The 24,254-nt window shown below is 44.1% G+C and overlaps 1 protein-coding gene across 1 annotated transcript; it reads left to right on the top strand.

Moving 5' to 3' along the window:
- The first annotated feature begins 3,341 nt into the window (after positions 1 to 3,341).
- LOC311022164 (matrix-remodeling-associated protein 5-like) lies at positions 3,342 to 19,513 on the top strand. The gene is made up of 12 exons (XM_084023251.1): positions 3,342 to 3,642; positions 4,241 to 4,452; positions 4,618 to 4,747; positions 6,164 to 6,405; positions 6,717 to 6,868; positions 7,639 to 11,246; positions 12,399 to 12,540; positions 13,120 to 13,255; positions 13,619 to 14,686; positions 14,806 to 15,013; positions 15,737 to 15,958; positions 16,147 to 19,513. The coding sequence occupies exons 2-12, from the start codon at positions 4,268 to 4,270 to the stop codon at positions 18,217 to 18,219; spliced, it is 8,166 nt and encodes a 2,721-aa protein (XP_083879377.1). The 5' UTR covers positions 3,342 to 3,642; positions 4,241 to 4,267; the 3' UTR covers positions 18,220 to 19,513.
- Positions 19,514 to 24,254: the final 4,741 nt, after the last annotated feature.

Raw genomic sequence — 24,254 nt, 5'->3', positions numbered from 1 at the left:
TTTTTACTCAATGAATTAGACTCACGCTGTACAACAGATGGAGGCTGGGGAATCACATACTGCATGATTATATAGTGCAGTGAAGATCAAATCGTTTGCAACTATTCAACCTCCAAAGATTATTCTCAAATACAAGGCCAATGCCAGTACACTGTATGCAACACAATATAACATAGCAGATCATCACATATAGTACTTATTTCTTCATAGTTCCTTTCAAAATCTTGTGTCATGTGACCCCAGACCATGACCAGCAACCACAAATGTATCTCCTTGTATGGCTGCATCACGGTATGAAGGCTGTACCGCTGCCAGAGTCTAGACACACCTAGAACCACTCACTCAAATGACATCTGAATTCCCTGTATTGTGAATTATACATAACTTTATAAATAGATATAATATAATATACTCCAATATGGTCTTGCATTTAATTATTCTCTCTCTTTATGGCTCCCAAAACGAATCTAATGACATACTTCTAAAGCTTAAATATTAATTTTAGAATTTTAGCATCACAGAACAGGGAAGGGGTAAGGACAAAAGGGAGGTTGTGTTTGCCTGGCATAATTGAGGCCATGACCACATCACAAGTAATCATGTTTCCAACTGAGAGTAAAGCTAACACATAGTAAAAGAAAAAAAAAGGTTCTTGTGACCATCCAACCATTAGCCCAGTGGATCCCTGCCATGGCGGTCTACTCAGCTGCTAAGCTCCAGGCTCTCACTTGGCCGGGCATTGCCTTGACCTCATGGAGTGCTAGAGCCCTAAATCAATATTAGACCCCATGGTGCTGGTCCTGGTGCCCCAGTGTGACCCTCAGGCTTTGAGAGAACCTTGTTTCTTCAAAGTCAGACTTTAGGAAGGTTAGCTGTCAGGAAAACCATGAATCTTATAAGGTTAGAGTTAATTTATGCAATATAATCAGCATTTACAATGATTAAGATGTGCATAAAAATGGAAATATACAGTGTGTATAAAAAGATGGAGGTTTCAGGTTAAATGTTAAGGAAGCAAACATTTCATTTTACTTTTTCAATAATTGAAAAAAATTGTAAGCCAAGTTAGAATTGATATCATCTCAATATCTCCACACAAGCAGGAAACTAAGACATTGATGGCCAAATGATCATTGGTTTTAATACAGTTAATGTACCTAGAAGTCATGTGACTCTGTAGAAACACCCCTCTACCTTCCCCCTTCTTCCTCCACTATTTCGTATTTTTCTGAGCTTTTATGAGAACAGATACTAAATGTATGGTAATTAGCGAAAAACAGTTCAACCAGTTAAGAGAGAAAAACATTGCAGTCAAGTTCAATAATAGAAATATCAGAGCTGGGAGACGAACATAACTAAATAGAATGTAATGGGTTTTTTTTAAGGCAGGATTTTAGAGAAAGAATTTATTTACACATCAAAGCCAGATCTAAAAGAATGCGTAATGCACAAGATTTGAAATTATGTATCAGCAAGCTGGTCTCATCGCGGCACCAAGTTGTTTACTTCCTGAATTCATGACTCAGCACTCCATTGGTTGACCTAGATAGCACCAAACCCTAGAGAGAAAACGATAGCAGTGATGACCAGTGCACTTCTTAAAGTCTCAGTGGGAGAGGCTGGCTGGCTGGCAGGCTTAGAGAGCCAGAATGCAACTTAACTTATTGTGGACCGGAGGTTGTACAGTAAGAATAATGGCAAACCCTTCGCTTATTGATTAATTGATCACAATTATTAATTTAGCTACTCCATCCATTAGACAAGTCAACAAATTCAAGTAATGTCTTTTATCCCCTCTGCTTTCTCCCTTCCCACTGTCTCCATTCATTCATTAATTCAATCGCTCACCTCCTCCGAAAGTGCCATTGGTATTACATTATGTCTTGATTTGTTCCTTCCTTCCAGTCGGACAGACACTGATTCATTTATTATGGTCCAATACATTCCAATAGAGTGATGACTATTGTAACGAAGTGAGTTGGGGCCTAATGCTTTTCACAGCCGTATCACAGGGAATCAGTGCAGCATGAGAACTCTTAAGCCCTGGCACACCAACATCGCCTGCAGTGACAAGGGTTATAGGGTGGCGGAGATTGTTGAAATTGTCATTGTCATCTGTTGAAAATCATCAGAGAGGAATTTGCTGGTGATTGCGAAGCATCCATTCGCATCTTGAAAGATATTTATGGGTGTTCACTCGTCGCCTGTCAAGCTCGGGGGATAAGCAGTCGTTGGAAATTAATTTTACAATCCACTCATCAGGCAGCTGATGTGATGACACTATTCTCAGATCTGCCCCTGCTGTCTTGCTCCCCTCCCCATGTGAAAACACTTAAACTGTACATAACTTAATATGGATTTAAAAAAACTTCTAACTAAACAAACCATGTGGAACACCTCACACACATGCATACAAAGGCTGGGGGGTGTTGGTGGTAGGGGGGTTACTGTGCTTACAGCAGACAACAGCTGAGGAGCATCAGTCTATTTTGGTTCCCTCTTCATTTAAGTCTCTCGGGAGGAGGCGTGATCATTATGGGGGGCCCTGAGAATCACACGAAAGAGAGAGTCCCTTATTTAGTTGTCCTCACCCAGAGGAGAAGTGTCTGGAACTACACCGGATAGATCTACTGAAACTATGTTCAGTCTCCCCCTGTCACTTAAACTGTGGGGTCAAATGTGTCAGAACTTGGGCCAAACCTTGTGAACAGAAACAGCACTGGGTGGATGTCATTTTCTACATGACGTTGCAATCTAATTCCATTAGGTCGGTGAATGGAATTCAGTATTTATCATGGCAGTGGGAAAAAGCCACTGAAATAGCGTTTGTACATAAACCTTTTGGAAAGTATAATTAAAAAATAAACACTTCATCATCTATGTTACAGTCAGAAAATTTCGTGTTTTTTTTTTTTTTAGATTGGTAAAAAAAAGAAGAAGAAAAAAGAATCCTTACTAAGGGCCAGCTGCAGCTCCAGTAAATGTAGGAAAATGTGTTTTTATTGAAGGCCACTGATGAGGTGAATCTAGCTCCAAGCCACAACCATTAGCCTAATTAATTCACAAATAGATGGTAACGGTGTAATAAGACATTAAATCAATTGAGACTGCGGCTCATCAGGAAGACGTCCACGTCTGTGGCCTTGGTGTGGTGTCAAGACTCGGGAAGCGCCGCCTGCAGCGCTCTAACTTGTTACCACTGTGTTTCCAGAAAGCCCCTCCTCGGACAAGCCCCCTCAGCCCGAGCGTCACTCAAAGTTCACTTCAGTCCAGTCCCCTTTCCCCAGACTCAAATACACACTCGCGCACGTCCGCTGACACGCGCGCGCACACAGGCAGCGCCGGACGCGTTTGCATATAGCTCGCGCGCCGCTTCCAGCGCTACTTTTCTTTCCAGGAGACGCGCAAGGAGACATGTTGGATGATACTCAAAGCACTTTGTTGTTGTGTGGAGCTGACAAAAGTGTGGCCGCTTTCCCCGCACACTTTTTGGGACCTTCTCAGTTCAACACTCTTGGAGTTTGCCGGTGAATAACTTGGTTAATTGCACGTCAACTTTTCCGAAGCGCGCGGTTTGGATTAATAGCAGTATTGGATGGACATAATGAATAATTCCGTGAAATAACTCCAAAGGATTTCGAGGTATGTTTTGATCAACCATGACTATGCATTACAGTAATCTCGGGTGCTTCTTGCTACAGTTCCCAATTTACTTTAATTTCACTTTCAAATTGAAATCAATTTGAATGGTTAACGTGCATTTCTGATCTTGTGTGAGATTAGAGGGGGGCTGGGGGTGTAATTCCACCTCTTCTTCCCATATTATTGAATCATTTTGCACTTAAAAAAAAAAAGGTGATTTATGTCTTTCAATTAGCCCACTGGGCACGCACGTGCGCATGCGTAGAATGCCTAAAAGTCGGTTTTGTTTCAGGCAGGTGCGATGTGTCAGTGTGGCTCTAGTCTGGATCTAATGAGTGTCATGTGTTGCAGGCTACAGGTTGCAAATCCCCCTGAGTCAAAGTTGTTTTTTTGGGGGGCTGTATGAATAAAAGTTGTGTTGTGGGTGTGCTGGTGCGGAGAGACAGAGAGAGAGAGAGAGAGAGAGAGAGAGAGAGAGAGAGAGAGAGAGAGAGAGAGAGAGAGGACAGGTGGGGGGTTCCATCTGGATTTTGAGACAGGTCACTGTGGTGTGCTTTGCTGCCTTCCATCAGTCTTGACTTCCTCTTTTCTTTGGCAGTGATAATCCCAGAGTTGCAGAGTGAAGATGTACCGGAGTGTGTGTGTGCCGGTGGCACAGCTGACTCTTCTGGTGCTGACACTTGTGCCCATGGGCCAGGCATGTCCCAGGAGCTGCAACTGCTACCAGGCCAACGAAGTCCATTGTACCTTTCGTTCCCTGCTCACCGTACCTTCCGGCTTGCCTTTACACACACGCCGCATCAATTTAGGGTAACGGAAACGAAACGACACGAAAGAGTGCTTTTTATTGACTTTGCACACATATCCTATGAGTTTGGAACCAGGTGTCAAACTGCAGTTAAGACCTAATATGGATTTATTTTTTTTGCCTTATTGATGTCTCAGGTTGACGATGCTGTTTCTCTGCCCCTGTAGGTTCAACAGCATCAGCAGGATCCATGACAGTTCTCTGGCTGGGTTAAAGAAGGCAGAGCTTCTGATGCTCCACAGCAATGACCTCCACCAGCTCCCAGACGCAGCATTCAGAGATATGAACTCATTACAGGTACACAGAAAGAAGACAACAACAACATGTGTTGAACCCATCAATATGACGATACAACAAGCAAATAGATGGTTATTGATAGTTCACGAAAAGATGCACAGACAATATTTTGAGGCGGTGGAGATGATTCTCAGGCTCTACTTTTTGTACAGTTCTTCTTTATGGAATCTGTATCTCACACAGTTGGGTACTGTCCGTGTACCAAACAAGCTGCGCCAAGTCAAACTATTGATGCTGGTTTATACAGTATATGTCTGTTGATGGGGGAGATAAATCATTGTCTCCTCACACATTTAACCTTTGACTCTTTGGAGAGGAAGTTTTTTGCAGGCCACATTTGTGAAAATCAAACTTGGACCGAGTCTCCACAAAATGTACTTAAATCCGTCTCCAGCCTCAGGCAGCGCTGCCATACAGGGGTTCCTGCACTGTTTCAAATGTGCTTTGTTGACAGCTCAGCTCTTTAACTTTCTACAGGTGTAGTACTTATAGTTTGACGGAACAGATTTCAGTTTTTTATGAGTAATGCAGTGACCTTCAAGCATTTGTCAAAAGATTTTAGTACGATTAAGGGAGGACACTATGTCAAAATATTTCAGTTATACTGTGGATATAAATTACATTTCATCCATGCAACCATATGCCAATAATATAACAGTTTGCATGATTTTTTATTTTTTCAAATATGCAACTAATGCATCATTTATGTGCAATTGTTCTTTTCACTGCTCAGTGACAGAAAACACACTGGACATTGGAGCAGCAACCCAAAGCCATAGTTAGGAGTCCCTGGGGAAGTGATATTACTCAACAAGCGATTGTTCCCTTCATCCCACAGGCAGATGCTGTTACATTTTGCCATTGTGTGATAATAGGATCCGTATTGCCGATGGAACCTATTAGTGCCGACATCTTCACGTGTTAGATCTGCCGGCAGCTGGAACTCTGCCAGCTAAGTAGCCCTTCTGCAGAGCAGCTCCAACATAAGCCCCGCAGAAAACACAATACCACAACATGGTTTTCATATGGGCCTTCTTATAATCGGGTGGGTTCTCCTTACAACACTAGAATAGCAATAGATCCCTTTGAGTGTTCTGCGGGGGATAAATGGCTATTTGAATTGATAAACGCACAGCATTAATAAATATACAGTACCACCTGGCTGTGTGCTGTGGGCTATTTCTTCAAGTTTTACATGTGAAGCTGCTGGAAGTGGATGTCTTTTTTTGCTTACAAGTTTTTTCACCACTTCCTCCTCACATCATTTATAATCAATTCAATTTACAAGCGCGTGGTGGCCCGTAACACACTCATGATCTCACTCACACTTGGTTTCTTCATCAGGTTTGATGCCTGCTATTTGATAACTCTTCACATCCTTCATTGCTTCCTCTCCCTCCATTTCCTCCCCCGCAGATACTAAAGCTGAGTTATAACAAGCTGAGTGAGATCTCTTCATCTCTGACCTTCTACGGCCTGACCTCGCTGCTGCGTCTGTACTTGGATCACAACCTCCTCCAGCACATCCACCCCCGGGCCCTGCTCCAGCTGACTAGCCTCAGGCTGCTGCGTCTGCAAGGGAACAGGCTGCATCAGCTGCACCCTCACACTCTGTGCACACTGTCCCTCCTGAATACATATTACTTCTCTACCCTCAGGTGCCTAAATGCTTAGAACCTGTACAATGCAATGATTGTCGTTGGAGACGTTTAGTTTAATATTTCTTTAATGTTTAGTTTTAATACTAATCAAAGAAAAACAAATAACCTGATGACCTCTGCTCCACTATTACTTCTGCAGAGGAATAACTTTGGTCAGAACATGAAGGGAATGATGGAAATAATGAGAGTTGATGGTTTCATTTCTTACCCTTATCACTCACCTCTCACTGCCCCCTCCCACTCCTTCAACTATTCCTCTATGACTTTGACTCAACCTCGTCTTCCCCCTCTGCCTTCCCCTCCTGTAGACACGTAGACCTGTCCAACAACAGTCTAACCACTCTTCCCAGAGAGACCTTGGCGACGGCACCTCTGCTGGAGACTCTCGTGCTGCAGGCTAATCCATGGAGCTGTGACTGTAGGATGAACTGGTTTCTCCCTTGGAGTCTGGCTCATCCAGGTGACTGTCGCGTCAGAAATAATGATTTGCTTTCACGTGTTGTTTTGTCTCCAGTGAGTAAACGTGGTGGTTGTGCCTCTGAGCCAGTTTGATTTAGTAAAAGATGGAAAAAATGAGGCGGTGAATGCAACCTGCATGTTGCTTGAGTGACTAAAGGGGATACGGTGAGAAGAAACATGTCGAAAGGATTGAGAAACAGAAGACTCATTTGTTGATAATTCCAGTCTAGAAGAAGTCTTAACACTGTAATATAATGCCAAATCCAGCCAGATGATAGGATGATGTGGTAATGTACTTAACACATCTGGTTTTGTTATATCAATACCTTTGACATCTCTCCACCTGCTTTTCATCACACACTCATCTCGGTTTCCCTTCATTTTCTATATCTCTAGCAGTGTGTCTTGTCGCTCTTATTGAGATGTGAAAGACGACTGGACCATAATATGTGTCTCATTGATATGCCAGACTTAACCTGCCATGACTAATCCATGATGACAGCACTGATGTGCACAGGCAGGGAAATATAGGCCAGTGATTCCTGTGTAATAATGAAATGATGCGTTTCTTTCTGATTTATGAGTAGATGAAGTAACCATACCGAATTAGTGAAAGATATAAAGGGTAATAGATGCTTAAGATGAGCTGGCGTGACTAATGTATGACACCACTAATAGGTGCAGATTGCTGCTATGTGCACTAATATGTTTGTATTGGTGCTATGCTGTTATGCACCATTTTAATTTTCTCTGCCTCTCTCTTTCAATTAGGCATAATGAAATGTCCCAGCGGCCCGCAGTGTCCAATCTGCGCCTCGCCAATTTCCCTTCAAGGTCAGGGCTTGCTTGACCAGGCTGACCTGTCGTGCTCCTCGCCAGTCATCTCCTCCCTAGAAAGAGAAACACCTTTGGAGGCAGAACTAAGTGAAATCCAATCAAGGGAGTCCTTCAGAGAACCTCTAGGCACTGCCTCTCTGGGTCTGTCGGACCAACAGGGGAACAGTGTGGATCTGGAATGTAACATCACTCACTCTTCTGATTTCCAGGATATTGCTCCTCCTCCAGATCTCTCCCTGTCCTCCGCTTCACCTCTCCCCCTTGCTCTGTCACTTTCCCTGGAGTGCCCCGTGGAGAGAGAGAGCTACGAGAGTCTTTGGAGGATCCTAGCTTACTATAGTGAGACTGCGGTTCGCCTGGACAGGGAGATCATGCTGGGTAAAACCCCATCGTTGGCCTACCGCTACAGGCAGGCAGCAGAATCAGACGGATATTACCACACTGGAGTCACAGCTTCTGTTAAAGCCAGACCACAGTGGTTGCTACAACCAGCCGTTAGTATTCAGCTAAACAGAGCGCAGTCTAATGTACACAAAGTCCAACTTATATACTCAACAAGAGTTGCTGCTCATCCGGACCCTGCCTCTCATCCCTCATCATCATCCTCCCCTGTTTTTCAACCATGGGTGCTGATTTCAACTGATCATACCACCACAGCACTGGCAGCAGTAGCAGGCAGTAAGGTGGAGCTATCATGCCCTCTTTTAGGTTCTGCTAACCCTAAAGCACAGTGGGTTCTCCCAGACGGAACCATTCTCATCTCCCCCTCCAGCAGCCCAGATGGTCGGCTCCGAGCTTCAAACTCCGGTTTGCTCGTACACAAAGCGCAGCTCTCAGACGCAGGTATCTACTACTGCATAGCTCGGGCAGGCAAGGATGTAGATGTTCTCCCCCTGCGCCTAGCAGTGGAGGAGTCCTCTGTGCCGCCTTCAGGAGAGAGAGTGGGACCTCCTGTCACCGGAAACGTTGGGGAGCCCGTCAGTCTGTCCTGCAAGGCATCTGCTTCACCCACACCTCATATGAGTTGGGTGTTACCAGATGGAAACATAATACGGTGGGGATTAGCTGTATCAGGTGGGGTCACTTTACAAGCAAACGGAAGCCTCTCTCTGCCGAACCCTTCTCAGAGGGATGCTGGTCATTACCGCTGCATTGCGGTCAACCAGTATGGTAGTGATTCTCTGTCCATGCAGTTGGAACTGAACTCAAAACATCCCCCTCCACTTCGGACCTCATATCCTTCAGGGCCACAGTCAGCCGCTGGCCGGTCAACCAAGATACGAGCTCCATTTCTAGAGGAGGACGGATCGGGGTATGAAGAGAAAGAAGAAGAGAGAACTCTTCTGGGCAATAGGGAGCGTCCAAGACCTATCCAACCTCACTCAGACAGACGTTATCCAATCGGAAAACCCCGAAGACGTGGACCTATGAGAGAAGGCCCCCTAAGAAGAGGAGGAGGGCCTTTACAATCTACAGACAAGAGAAGAAACCGCTTTGAGAGCAGACATAGAGTGACCACAAACAAACAACGGATAGACCCTCAGAAATGGGCTGACCTCCTGGCTAAGATACGACAAAAGACTGTTCACACCAATAACAGCCAGCCCAACACAACAGGAAAGCCCACAGCTGAACCGCCGGGAGAAGGCAAAGGTGGAGACACAGGAAGACATGAAGGATATGATGATACAGAGAGAGGCAGAGTGGATGGAGAAGAGGTGGAAGCAGAAACTGAAGGGTCATCTGTTGATGATACTGATCTGCGAGAGGAAGGCTTTCACCCTGTTCAGAGAGAAATTCACAGACACACAGAGACAAATGCAGACACAGAAACAGACACAGAGATAAAGAAAGGGCCAGAGACGTCAACAGAAATACAGACAGATATAGATAACGAGACAGAGAATACATCTCCACGGACAGAGACTGTGACAAATCCAGACACACAGAAAGCACTAGTCACATCCAAGCCAATCTCAGGAACAAATGAAATTGTCCCAGAACCAGATGAAGGCAATGAGTCAGAAGCAATCACCAAACCATCCAGAACCAGGCCTCAGAACCCCCGGCAGGGACTTTTCCCTAATTTAGTTCCAAACTCCCGGCCTAAAAGTCCTTGGAACTCTCGCAGGAGGTTCGGACAGCGAAGACGGATCAACAACAGGCCCAGGGGGCGCCCTTTGACCCCAACCACACCTCACCCTGATGCTACGAGCCCAAGGTTACAAACAGTGACACCGGAAACTACAACAGATCAAAATAATGTGTTGTTGCTGGCGTCAACTACATCTCCAGCTATGTTGTTGACACGGAGTGACCATATTAAGACTGCTCCAAATGATGTAGCACTGAATCGTCCGTCTCCTGTTTCTAACACTTATGCTGCCTCCACTCCAAAATCTGCCTTCCACTCATTGACTCCCTCTTCCTCCTCTCTCACTTCATTATCGCCCTCTCACACACAGACACGTATAGACATCGGGACTCACTCAGCCAGCATCCCAGACATGGCAGGGTCCACTGTAGTCACCACACCGACTACAGCACCCACTCACTCGGATACTGCAATGGCACGGACGCATGAGCCACACACAGGCATCGGGACGCATACACATGGCGTACAGACACACATGGATACACACAAAGCCTTGGGCAAACATGTTGACAGACCCCCAAGCAAACACAGCGAAGAGCTGGAGGGGAATTTGGCAGGTGTAACATATGAGTCCCATTCCTCCACCTCTCTCTCACCCACACCTTCCTCCATTGCCTTCCCTGAAGTCCCCAGTGCAGGTACAACTACTGCTGCAAAAATCACAACAACGCCTACTACTTTCAAGGGCGCTCGTTTTACTAGTTCTACTGGAAGCACGGCAAGTGCATCTACGACGACAGCTAGTGAGGACACACTTCCCACAACAACTACAAGTACTGCTATGACTTCAAGTCTCATCATGTCTCCTACAACTACCATTATTATCCCAACATCTAGTACTACCACAAGTACTACAACTACTCCTTCCTCTACTACTACTCAAACCACAACTCCTATTCTTACATCATCTACTCCTACTACCACTTTTACTTCTTCAACTAGCCCTTCTACTACTGCTTCTACTACTACTACTCCTCCTCCTACTACTGCTACTACTACTATTACTACCGCTAGACCCTCATTCAAAGCTATTCCTACAACTCCCAATCCCACTACTACTACTACTACTACTGCTGCTACAACTGCTAAAACTACTCCTCCTACAACTAGCACTACATTTGCCATCTCAGCCAAAACTTCTCCAATTACGACAAGGACAGCTACATCAAATACACCTAATACTACCACAACAATGATATCAACAAGTACCACAGCATCATCCAGCGAGAGGCCGAGCGTTGTCCAAGTTGAACCCAGAGGAAGGCCTGTGTCCGGGGGTCCATACCAGAGCCGACCCTCTACTGAGTGGAAGAACCCTGGAACTAATTCTATTCCTGATTCGCACAGTAGCAGGCCCCCATCCCCTTCGCTTCCTGCTGCCCCTCGAGTGAGTTCAAATCAATTTAATGAACATTATATTGCTATTTTGTTTATTTTCCTCTATAAAAACTGGGTCTTAAAGCAGGCACATATATTGCTACAAAAGAAAGAGCCGAGGTATAGGGCCACAATTTGTTATTTGTTCATTTAATTGCTATTTTATGTAATGTTTCCCCACTTTTCTGCTTCCTGCTTTCATTCTTTCAATTAGTCATCTCTTGAAGTGCACTCTTAAATGTAGTTTGCAATTCATGTACAATATATAAAGCTATTTTTCTTTGTTGTCAGCTAAGTAGAACTCAAATGATAATTTATTTTCCAAGTGAGTGCTGGCCCAGAAAATAAAAAGACACGTACACACACACAAACACACACACACACACACACACACACACACACACACACACACACACCAAACTGTGCAAGCCCTTGGGCAAAAGCTTAGCAGAAATGCACAATAGATCTGAAAATAGTCTAATCTGTATCCACATAACCTGATATTAAACCTAAGGGATGTTTATGACAATTCTTTAATTTCATGGATTTTCCTGAGCTCTGCCAGATTCTCTGCCAGATCTAAAGAAGAGATGAAGAACACATGTTCCATAATCAGCAACATGATGTGTTTTGAGACCCTAATCCCACGGGATTTGGGATAATCAATTGTTAATTAATTTGCAGAGCTCTTTTTCCAAGCCTCGGCAGACCAAACCACTGGGTCCTTTCCCAATGATTCTAAATCTGGGATTACAGTAATTCTATATTGAATTTATAAACCTGAACAATGCTTAAAAATCTTCACTGATCTATTTAATCAATCAAAGTAACACAAACAACAACCTTTTAAAAAAAAAAACCTTTACTGAAGAGTTTACATATTGATGTTACGCTCTGTTTTTAATTTCGGTTACTTTAAAGCTTTTGGTCTTGATGTATAATGTTTTTTATCTTTAAGTTTCAACTGTCATGATGTAGTTCCTAGAATATGCCATACAGATCGCACCCGGGCAAATTATCTGTTGATTACTTTGTGCTGATAATGTAGATTTTTTAGTTTCATTATTCAAATTTGGTGTGCAGCAAAATTGAAACTCCAACAGATTAATTATAGTATGTATTACTTTGTCACTATAATCTCTTTACTAAAACGCTTTCACAGGGCCCAGTGTTGAGATCCAGACCAAGGATTGCAGACCCACACATCAGGACAGTGTCATTCCCAGCAGAGAGCACTGCCAGGCTTGCTTGTGAAGCTCAAGGAGAGCCGAAGCCCTCCATCACGTGGACCAAGGTTGCCACAGGTGCACATATTGAAACACCCTAAAATGCATGAATTTATCAATCAGAGTTATCGTCAACTTATCATTAAATGTCCACTTGGAGGCTCATCAAATCTGTTTCTTCTGATATAAAACGTATCAGCTGGTTTCCGCCATGACTCGGTTAACCTGAAACATTTCTATAATGAATAACTACAGACTGTACCTTTAAAGACAGAATAAGTAGTGGTTTGTATTGACATCCTGAGGTCATTTATTTGAAAGGAAAAACAGGCTCAGCTTTAGTATGTACTATAACTAAATGGATATGAACACATTTTACACTGATGAAATAACCCATTAACACCTAGCATTACACATTGGCGTGCGCACAATAGGCTTTTCTCTCACTTGCCATGTGGGAAAGACATATTGCAAGAATGTAATGGAACAATTTGTGCATTGCATCACTGGGTTTTCTGCACGCTGCGCCACTCGCCATGCCCCTGATCCTCCGATGCTCTGTCTCTTACTCACTCGCAAACTTTCTTTCCCAATTTGTCTCTGTTTTTCTCACTCCTGTGTCCCCGCTGCTGCTGTCTCCTGCTGTCTGTCTCTCAGGAGCGGTGATGTCAACCCACTCCAGGGCTCAGCGTTTTGAGGTCTTGCCAAATGGCACCCTTGTTATCCCGAATGTTCAGCTGCAGGACAGGGGCACGTACATCTGCAGTGCACACAGCTTTCTGGGTCGCGACAGGTGAGGCTCCTGATAGCAGTTATGAATATTAATGCAACATATAACCATTTAGCTATAATTACCATGGGACAAAATATTTTCTGTATTCATTACATAGACCTCAGCAAACTGCAATTTAATTTGAGTATTATGTATGCTTTGTTGGTACTTTTTTTTTTTAAAGCAGACATGCCAATCCCAATATGCGTCTAATTTGAATATTTAGATTCTCAAGCCCATGTTTCCATCAAGATTTCTGTTCAAATTGTCTATGCATGCCTTTGGGTGTCCTCTAAATGTGTCATAGGACATTTATGGTTTGTTTATTTTAAATGTATTTATGCGTTTCTTTATTGAGTGTGTGTACGCTTTACTTTATGATAGATTGCTAACCACCCTGGAGGTATGGACTCGCCCTCCTCGGATGCAGCTGGCGAGCTACAGAGACGTTACCATTCATCAGGGTGGAGAGGTGCACTTGGAATGCCAGGCGGATGGTGTTCCCAGTCCTCTGCTCTCTTGGGTTCTGCCTGATCGCTCTGTCCTGACCTCGACTGCTCCCTCCACCAGTCGTGTCACTATGGACAAAAATGGAACCCTCCACATTTCAGTAACTTTGCCTAGCGATAGAGGAGTGTATCGCTGCGTGGCCTCCAACTCGGCAGGTGCTGCCAGTGCCTCTGCTCGCGTCCATGTGTCCTCGTTGCCACCGGTGATACACCAACCCAGAGAGGAACACCTGCTCTTGTCTCCGGGGAGGCCTGTTTATGCTCACTGCTCGGCCCGAGGAGCCCCGCCGCCGACTCTGCGCTGGCGAATCCCAGATGGGACTCTCGTGCGCCCATCCCAGTTTGTCCACGGCAACCTTTTTGTGTTGCCCAATGGGACGCTGCATATTGTTGGAGTCGGGTCTAAGGAATCGGGGAATTACGAGTGCACGGCGAGTAATGCGGTTGGAGCTGATAAGAGAACAGTGAGGGTAGAAATTAAAGGGGGATTGGAAGGAGTGAAAAGACAGGGATCTAGACTCTCTCCTCTGTTGCCTTTTGACAGAACCAGGACCCTGCTGCTCACCCCCAGTTCCCCACCTCCCAAAATCAATAAAGCAGTCACTGCCTCCCCCACATACTTGACCAACGTCAACAAAACAAAACTCTCCTCTCTCTCCCCACCGCCCACAGTGCCTACAAACAACATCAAAGTCTCGGCCAGCATTATAAACAACACAAAAGTTGCATCTTCTTCCCCCTCCGACAAAAGCAGAGCCTCCGCTGCTTTGCGTCCCTTGCCTGTCTCCCCCTTCAGTAAAGCCATTATTGTCTCTACATCACCCTCCACTACGATTGTCGACTATGGGGTTTTTATGCAGCTGCACTGCTCTGTAACTGGCCACCCATCACCCAGCATCATTTGGAGAACACCCAACAAGAAACTGGTGGACAGGCACTTCAGGTACACTGCTCGTGTGAGGAGAAAAGCCATCTCTTATATTGTGTCGTTGGTATAATTATATCTTAACGTGTGTGTCCTTTTGTGATCTGTGTCTATGTTTGTCCATAATTGAATTTCAGTTTTGACCGACGGCTAAAGGTGCACCCTAATGGCACCCTGTCAGTCCAGGCAGTAACAGAGAAGGATGCCGGAGACTACCTCTGTATCGCACGCAACAAGGTCTCAGATGATTATCGCCCCCTGCGTGTCTCCGTGGCAACAAAGCCTGCCAAGATCGAGCCGAAGCAGCCACTCAATCAGATGGTGGCATTTGGCAAGCCACTGAAGGTGAGCTAAATGAAAAAAGCTGAATCATAATTCATCTCGACCTTGCTCTCCAATAATGATGATTATTCCAAAAATAAATAAAAGCAATTATTAACAGCAATTATATATCACAAACCACTGTTGGAAACTTGCACCAGTCTACCTCCACATTTGAGCTTTTAGAGCCTTATTTTTTGGCGAGGCAGTGATGTTTGTTGGGCATCATCTACCAGCAGGCGTGATGCCAAACATTTCTTCTGTGTTTTTTTTTTTTAATAGCAAAAAGTGCTGCATTTTTGACTCAAAAAGAAAAGAAAAACCTGTCAGGTCACAGCCTGTTATGAATCATCAACAGCGGCCTTCAGGGGATGCTAGTTCACACATTAATATTCAGCAGCTCAATGAAAAACGATGTCAAACGAGGTGAAATGCAAGAAAAGAGGAAACTGTATTGTGGAAATTTGTTGTCCTTCATTTTTTAATTAATTGAATTGTTTAGGAGCTTTAATTTGTTTTTAAATGCATCTAAATTGATGTTGCTTAGCGGTGTTTTGTACTGTGAATTTTATTATTTTTTAAGGGCGTAAATACAACCTTAAAACGAAAAAAACTGAATATACAGTACAGTATGCATCACTCTTTAAAGAATATATTTCTCAACAGCTCTCAGAAGTTCAGCTTCCATCAAAATGAAAGCCATAAAAACTTTCTTAATGACAGCAATAATGATCCTGTTCCTTGCAGGTGGACTGCCAGGCTTCAGGACTGCCAGACCCAGCTGTCCGCTGGAGTCTACCAGATGGAACGATGGTGAACAGCGTGTTGCAGCGGGAAGATAGAGGAGGGCGAGCACGGAGGTTAACTGTGTTTGACAACGGGACGTTACTGGTTCCAGCGGTGGGTATGGGAGAAGAGGGAGAGTACACGTGTTATGCTGAGAATCAAGGAGGTCAAGACACCATGAAGGTAAGAGAAACATGAAATGTTTATTTAGGTTTTTCATTTGTAGGCTACTTAAAATTCAACTCAAAGTGTTATATTACTCTAGAATTGAATAATGCTTTAATTTACATATTCACAATACACGTAGAATACAAAAATACAAATGTATTCAGTTGTTAATTAATGCCTTCATTCAAATTCAATCTTATAAGGTCAAAGTAAAGGTCACAATGACATCTCCGCCAACCTTCACTGATGACGGAAGCCACCAAGTCATCAAAGTACGTCAGGGGGCCACCGCTACAATCCGCTGCCAGGCCACAGGAGTTCCCTCCCCGACAGTGACGTGGTTTTCCCCAACACGGCGTGCCATCCCGCGGCGTTCGGGATCTGGTTTTCATACTGATCGGGTGGTGGTGGTTTCTGATGGAACTCTGGAAGTGCGTCTGGCTCAGAAGTTTGACGTGGGAAACTATACATGTCGAGCGAGCAACTCAGCTGGGGAGAGGAACATGGTGGTGGGCCTGGAGGTGGAGGCTCCGAACCATGGAGTGAGCGGCCGGGTCGGAGGAAGAGTTTGGAATATTATTAACGGGCCTGGCAGTAGTCATACCAGTAGATCAAGGGATAGCATTAATACTGCAGGAATAAACCAGCATGGATTTACCAATGCAGATGCAAGCAAGCTTGGTAGAAACATTGTACCAAACACTGGTGCCAATATAGCAACCAGTGGCTTCAATCCTGCCCTCGGGAGGCCTGTCAGTGGAATCACAACACAACTTGGTAGCAGTGGAATCCGTGTTGGGGTGAGCGAGGCTAGGAATATAGACATTAACGCAGATACCCGTGGAATACATCGAAATGGACCTGGCATTGTGAGTAATAGTTATAGTGCGGGGAACAGTCACAGCACAGTTAGGGGAGATAGTGTGGAACAGAATCCTGGGACTAATAATAATGAAGTCATTGCCAGAAAGGCTGGTAATGATGCTAACACCGGTGGAGACAATGGCAAGATAAGTGGCACTTCCAGAAATGTGTTTAGCAGCAATGTGTCTAATAATGGAGCTGGAACTGGCACACTCAGAGGAAATACATTCGGTAGGAGTAGTAGCAGTAGTAGTACTAGTACAGCTGCAGGTACTAAAAACTCTTCTAATACATTTGTGGGAGTGGTGACAACAGTGAAGCAGCGAGCGGTGAAAGGCCAAACTGTTCTTCTACCCTGCTCCTCCCAAGGCTCCCCTACGCCTCGTCTGGCCTGGCTACTGCCTGGTAATGGTGTGTTTCCGTCTCCTTACTACGGCAGTCGACTCACCGTGCACCGGAACGGCTCCTTGGAGCTGCGAGGAGTGCGGGCGAGCGATGGCGGCACCTTGGAGTGTGTGGTCAGAGGTGAGAGAGGACAGACACGGATACAGGTGGAACTGGAGGTCTCTGAGCCACAGGAGGTGGAGGCCAGATCTACACACAGGGGTGCCGCTGTGGAAAAGTCTCTGCAGGCGAGTCGTTTAATAGAGGCGCCTCGCTCAGGAGCCTCCCTGGATCCACCTCAATTGTTGAGCTCGAGGCCAATGTTTCCAGGGATGCTTCAGCCAAGAATCCCGGTTACTCAAGCGCCTAAACATAGAGCCCAGTCTTTACCTGCTGCACCTCGCCCAGTTGGCCCTCCACCCCGCTCGACTAATCCGGTCTCAGAGTCAGCAGTGAGCACCAGAATACCTGTGAGCATTATTAATGGAGAGAGCCTTCGCCTGTCTTGCCCTGCTTCTCACACCCATGGATCTCTCACATGGACTATGCCCGGTGGCAAGGTTCTGTCTCGGGGTGAGAGCGCCGACTCAGGCCGGTACAAAGTCCAGGAGGACGGAACTCTAACAGTGCAACAGGCCTCAGTGTTCGACCGTGGCAACTACGTCTGCAGATCGACCGGTGGCAACTCCTCCTCAGGTTCGGTCGTCACGGTTCCCGTGATCGTCATTGCCTACCCCCCGCGCATCACAACGGGCCCCTCCCCTGTGACCTACACACGCCCCGGGGTCGCTGTGGAGCTGCCGTGCCTGACGATAGCAACACCCCGGGCGACGATCACCTGGGAGACACCAGACCTGACACAGCTGAGGGCGATGGGTCAGGCTCGTATCTATGGCAACCGCTACCTTAGGCCTCAGGGCTCCTTGGTGATTCAAAACCCGACAAGTCGGGATACAGGATTTTACAGATGCACCGCCAAAAATGTAATAGGTGTGGACACCAAGGCAACCTACCTGCATGTTATATAACAGGCTGAAGCAAACACACACACAAACATGCAGCACAAAGACAGACACCACCAGTCTGCTGGGCCGGTGAATGAACTCCTCTGCTGTCAACACTGTATGTGTCCCACACGCCCAAAGGAACTGCAAGGCTCCGTGCAGGAGATACTGTTGAATTTCAGAAAAGACACTTCTAATTTACTAGTATATGTCTCATGTATGTATTTTTAATGTATGACTATCAATACTGTATGTTTTTTAATATCCGGAGTTGCAAAGTTCTCTGCAGACAAAGCGTTTTTCTCTGCATAAAACCAATAATTTGTGTTTAAGGAAGGTTGTTTCATGTAGGTGGCCCTTTAACTGTTTTCTGTCTCAGAAGCCTAAAAGTCATTTTGAAGTGATAACTAAAGATATCAAATAAAATGTGCCACGTATTTAAGATTGCTGCACACATGTAAATGCCGACATCTGTATCTGTGGACTCACCGGGGAGCTTTTTTGCACCACTGGTTTTTTCCCCCAGCCATGTGTTCAAATTAATCTCTGAGCAATATAGAAAAAATGTTATGTCTTGCTGAACCAAAGAAAGATGTTGGTGTTGCTGAAAGCCAAGCATGCTTAACTTGGCCAGATTGTTTTATTTCATTACTTTATGCTTTCATCCACTAACACTGAACTACACTATAGCATTTATTAATTGGGTTACAGGATATTGAATCAACTATTCAAGTACTTTTTGCATTTTTTTATTTATAAACTACATATTAGAAAAAAGGTTATATTTTGTTGTGGTGCATACATACTGTAGCAAACAGTTACTTAAATTGGCAGCCTTATTTTCCATTATACTGCCTACGCGTTACATGGAAAGTGTACCAGACATGATGATGAAGGGTTCCGGCTTGATGATGGTGATCCTCCAAACACCAGCTTCTTCGGGACTTTTTTAATCCTGTTGAGAGACTCATTTGTGGGTTTCAAGTTTTGACAATATTGTTCTAGTCCCACCATCAAGTGTATCCCACATTCTCACGGCATTACTGTGTCAGACTGAGATACGGTACAAAGCGTTCATGTGAACACGATGGTCGGTTCTTTGAAGAACGATCTCTGTGATTATTTTGATATTAAAGATTGTATAAATGTGTGTGTGGTTCAAAAGCCTGCCCTAAGCTTGTACACAAAGCCCACAGTTATCATGTTTCCTCTCCTCTGAAATTTTCATTTTGACTTAAATTATTTGTCTTGTAAAGACTTTGTTGTAAGACGCCAGTGTTCTGTCACAAAGGGAGAAATTATTAAATATTATTACATATGTTCGATGGCTCGTTAGTAACGATGAATGCGTGCTATATTTTGATCATTTTATAAATAAAAGTGGAAAAAATGACTGAAAGTGTTCACTCTATGAAACGTTTTGTTCAGAAATACGGTACACAGCTTCGGAGTGAGTGTGGGTGGAGTCGGAGTGAGAAAGGATAACACCTAGTGTGAGTGCAAACGCTAGGAAGGAAACTTTTCCTCGAGTATATTATGAGAACAGAAACTTCTTATCCCCAGCTCAGCTGTCAAACCAGGAAACGGGTCTTAACTGTAGATGAGACACATGTTGATGACATCATATTGCTCTCCCTGGGAAATGCAATAAAACTCACAGCAGCCTGCAGACCGCCTTCACGCACCACCCTGTGCTCACACCTGCCAAGTGCTGTGCATATTCTGATTCCACTAAAAACCGACGCTAACTGGGTGCTGCAGTGACGTGTGTTCACACTAAACAGCTTCTGCATTCACGTGTAGAATCTGTAGGCAACGAGATAAGATTTCGGAATCTAGTTTCTGTTTGTAGGCCGAGTAGTATTGACCAATCACATTTAAGCAGTTGTACTTGTCCTCTTTCATCTCCAACTTCAGTCTCGCTAATCGGATGCTAATCGGACTGCAACAAGCAGTGCACGGCCCTTTATCTTGTGAGACCGACAGCCAATGGGGATGAGTTCACACCACATAACACAGTGTGTTTTTGTTTGACACTTTTGCAAATGGATACGTAGAAGCAGTTAGCAGCTGGAAAGATTGAGAACAGTCTGTCAAAAGTTGTGGTTTATAGTATGTGTGTTGTGACATCTCTGCTGACAGCTCCTTCAGTAATAAACGCTTGGTGCAGTATTTTAACAGCTATTTCTGACGATTGCGAATCGAAAATTCCACATCGGTATTTTGCCTGACGTCCCTCGTTGCACAGTTTGTATCAATTACTGCAGCTGACATTATTTTCTTTCAGGCTAATGATCAAAATAATGCATCATCACAGTGCACTGCCTAATTAGTATAAGAGCGCAAATATGCAATAAGGACACCGCCCGGGACTATCCTCAGTTCTTGAGGGCGAAGACACTTGGCTACTTTAGCGCTCCTTAAATGAATACCATCAGTCTAAAGCTGCTCATGCCTGTTTTGTGCTCGATGAGGCCAGTTGTTTTCTGCTAAGGCTCTTCATGTTTTGAATTACCTCTTTTACAGCGTTGGAGCATTTCCAACCATTGTGGCATACCAATTTTTATTGTTCCACGTCTGTGATCCCCTTTAAGCACATCGATTACTTCTAACCCTCTTTTCTGCAATTGCAAACTTACAAGCGTGACTAATTAATAAAGTGTGCGTTTTAATTGCTATCTATTTCACCATTGACATGGGATCGATAGGGAAAATGTGTGGATTTGATTGGCTGCAGCTCCGTAGCAATATCCTAAAAACACTCTGTGAACACATAAAGGATGCCGTTTGTGGTATATACTAATCTGATAAAGTAAGTTAACTACAATTGCTGCTGATGATCAGAAGTCAAATATTATAATACATTGGGACGTTGGAAAAGCAAAATAACACACAAAAAGGAGTCTAGTCACACGCTTCAGAGATATTCTTAATTCATCTCTACCTGGAAACTGCATACTTTATGATAGAAAACCCTCATCGCTGCTACATCTGCTCACATTTAACATATTTACAATCAACGGTGTCATCACAGTTTAGTCATGCCAGCTAAATCTGGCAAATCAACGAGACACATGTCGCGGTCCACCCAGCGCTAATGTTTGGATCCGAGTGAAAAGACAGACAACAGCTCGTCATCTGGTTTAATGTGCGATGATTTTTTTAGGGTGTTTGAATAGAAAATGGCTTTTCTTTCACTGGGTAAATGTGCTTTACTGGAGGCCTTTTCTTGCCAGTGAATGGAACGTTCATAGATTCAGGTGAAAGATTTATTTCAAAATGCACTTTGCTATTGATGAACTGCTGAAGTAATCGTCAGTAACCTAATCATTGTATTTTTCAACCTCAGTGATGTCACTCATACGGTGAAAGTACTCCACCGCCCACTGAGAGGCCTCAGATCTGTTACTCTCATATCTTTAATGTTGCTTCAGAACAACGATACACTTTGGGGTGAAAAAGACATTTTGCTTTGATGCCTCATTAGGTTCGCCCATCATCAATGTGTTTTGTTTTCTTCTATTTTGTCCTCTAATGGAAACATTAATGATATGAAAATATGAAAAGGGTCTGAAGCCTTTCGTTTCACAGTAATAATAATTATATAACTGGAAATAATTGGAAAATTATTCCTCCGTGGAGGAAGACTCGGGGAAAAGCACCGTTTTGCACATCTTCACCCGAAGGTTTCAGCATGGTTTAGTTTTTACATCAACTGTAATACATCAGCTCTTACTAATGTAAAGTTAAAAGGGTACAATCCTATTTCACTCTATCTATACCTATTATCTCTCCCAGCCCCCCCCCCCCCCCCTCTCCCTCCATGTTAATGAGTGACAATGTACCTTTAACAACACATTCAAATATAGGTTCCCTCTAATAGGTATGACTCATTTCCCCTTACATAAATGAAGACAGCAGGATGGTCATTTCCCTTAGATGCATATTGCTATAAAAATCAACCTGTGCAGTAATGAGGAGATGGAAAAGGAAAAATGAAGCTGGAGCATGTGGGGAGAGGTTTACACTACCAATTACTTGGTGCTTGACTTCTATGTCGTAACTGAGGTTTCAGTCAGTTGTTGTCATACAGATTTCATCAATATGACTTAATGGGAACGCCACATGTGCACACACAGACTTACAACTGTGCGCCTAGAGCAGTACACACACACACACACACACACGCACACGCACCATCATTTCTCTGTGGCTGAACACAGCTTACAGTAATAATGTGCTTAAAGAAGAAAAAGCAAAGAAAGACTCAAAACAAACCATCTCCGCCAGCAACATACGCTCAAAACACATCTCATGTCACATACCTCACGCAGTGATGTCACCGCTAACAACAGGCATGTGTTTACAGGGACGCTTAAAGCCATTAGCAGCTCACGTTAGCGTTTGGAAAAAGTTTGGTTTCATTAGGAATGTGTTTTTATTGAGTCAAAATAAAATCCTGAAGACTGACCAGCCCACCTCATGCTGAGGAAAGATGGGCTGTGTCTCCATGGCATGTTCGACTTGTTTTAACAGTTAGTGATTTTAATGTTGAGTTTAAACAAAGGCTAGAGGCTGGAATGGTTTTATATGATTTATTTGATACCAGATGAGGAAGAATTCATCCAGCCCAGCCCATAAGCAGTCTACAACAACAGCTTTGATCTGCTCAAACCCCAGTTAATTCACACAAAGGCAAAATAATAGGAATACATATTAAATACTGAAGACTTTAATGTTAGATGAGCTTATAAGACACAGCAACATTGTAACTTAGTTAAGAGTGCATGGTTTTATCCTCAGGTCTGGCAAATGTTAGTAGTTTGAAACATTGTTAAGGCTCTGAGTTGTTGATGGGACTAAATGGTTTCATTTAAGTAACTGTTTGAATCCCAGAGAGACCAGATTTACAGTATTTAACTAAAAGTCAAAGATTACATTTCCAAAAAATTAACAGAACTGTATTTGCCTATTAATCAGATCATGAATCTTCAAAAAAAAAAAAGAAAAGATAAAAATGAAAATGTAAGTACTTTCTGATTACTGCATAATAATCCAATCCAAAGCAGAGCTAAACTCAGTTCAGTATCACTGAGTTCAACACGGTTCATGTCAGCATTAATCTGGATTTGACTGAGAGTAAGTGACCTCAGCTCCACGTTTTTACTCCAGGGGAGACAAACACTTAGAGTATTCATCACGAAATACTGCTGAGAGCGGACTTTGGGTGTGTTATGGCAGAGGCAACAGGCCGGCTGTGTGTGTGTCCGTGTGTTTGTGTGAGTTTTTACGCTGCATGTGTTTGTGTGTCCATCTACTGTATATGTGATAGCGTGATCATGTCTCATCATCTGTTCATACAAAAGTGTGTGTGAGTGTGTGTGTGTGTGTGTGAGCGTCTGCCTGGTAGGGTGTGTTGGTCAGCTGTTAATGATGCTGTCATGTCAGGGAGTCTCCTTTCTCAGGAGAAAAGACTGACTCATGGGCTAACTGGCTGGCCTACTTTTACTGGGACTGGAAACTGGATCACTGCAGAATGGACACACACACACACACACACACACACACCCACACACACACACACACACACGCACACACACAGAGGGGCCCAATCACTGGATGTGCAATACATTTGATTTGCAGACCTTGCTCAAATGCAGAGAACAAAAGTCTCAGTTAAACGATGGATGACAGATGAAGATTCTTTGGGGAGGGTCACACAGCTGGTTGAAACAAAGTCTAAGCTGTGAGGTCTGTCAGCACCCCCATATGAATGGACAAACTTTGTTTGTTTGACTTTGTTAAGACGAGGTCAGCAACCATTCAAAACTTGCCTCTTCAGAACGGGCTGATTGCTTGGCTTCCGTTATAGCTGCATGAAGTCGATCGGACGAACGGCTGCAGAGGAAATGAAATAAATGTTCCGTAGATTTCCGGCCTGCCTTGTGTGTCTTTCTGAAGCACGATGGTCTCAATACATTTCACTATCCAGCAGTGTGAACGGTTGTCGGGCAAAATAAGAGAATTTAGAGCTGTTAAATCTTTGATTTCAGTCCATG

The sequence above is a fragment of the Eutrigla gurnardus genome (assembly GCF_963514095.1).
Source record: "Eutrigla gurnardus genome assembly, chromosome: 12".
NCBI lineage: Eukaryota > Metazoa > Chordata > Actinopteri > Perciformes > Triglidae > Eutrigla > Eutrigla gurnardus.
Note: the sequence above shows the minus strand (reverse complement) of the source record. Positions and strands in the feature narration are given on the sequence as shown.

Excerpts from the sequence above, each read along its gene's own strand:
- LOC311022164 (XM_084023251.1), top strand. The coding sequence starts at position 4,268 with ATGTACCGGAGTGTGTGTGTGCCGGTGGCACAGCTGACTCTTCTGGTG. Across the intron at positions 6,869-7,638 it reads TTGGAGTCTGGCTCATCCAG|GCATAATGAAATGTCCCAGC; the intron begins GTGACTGTCGCG and ends TCTTTCAATTAG. Across the intron at positions 11,247-12,398 it reads CGCTTCCTGCTGCCCCTCGA|GGCCCAGTGTTGAGATCCAG; the intron begins GTGAGTTCAAAT and ends ACGCTTTCACAG.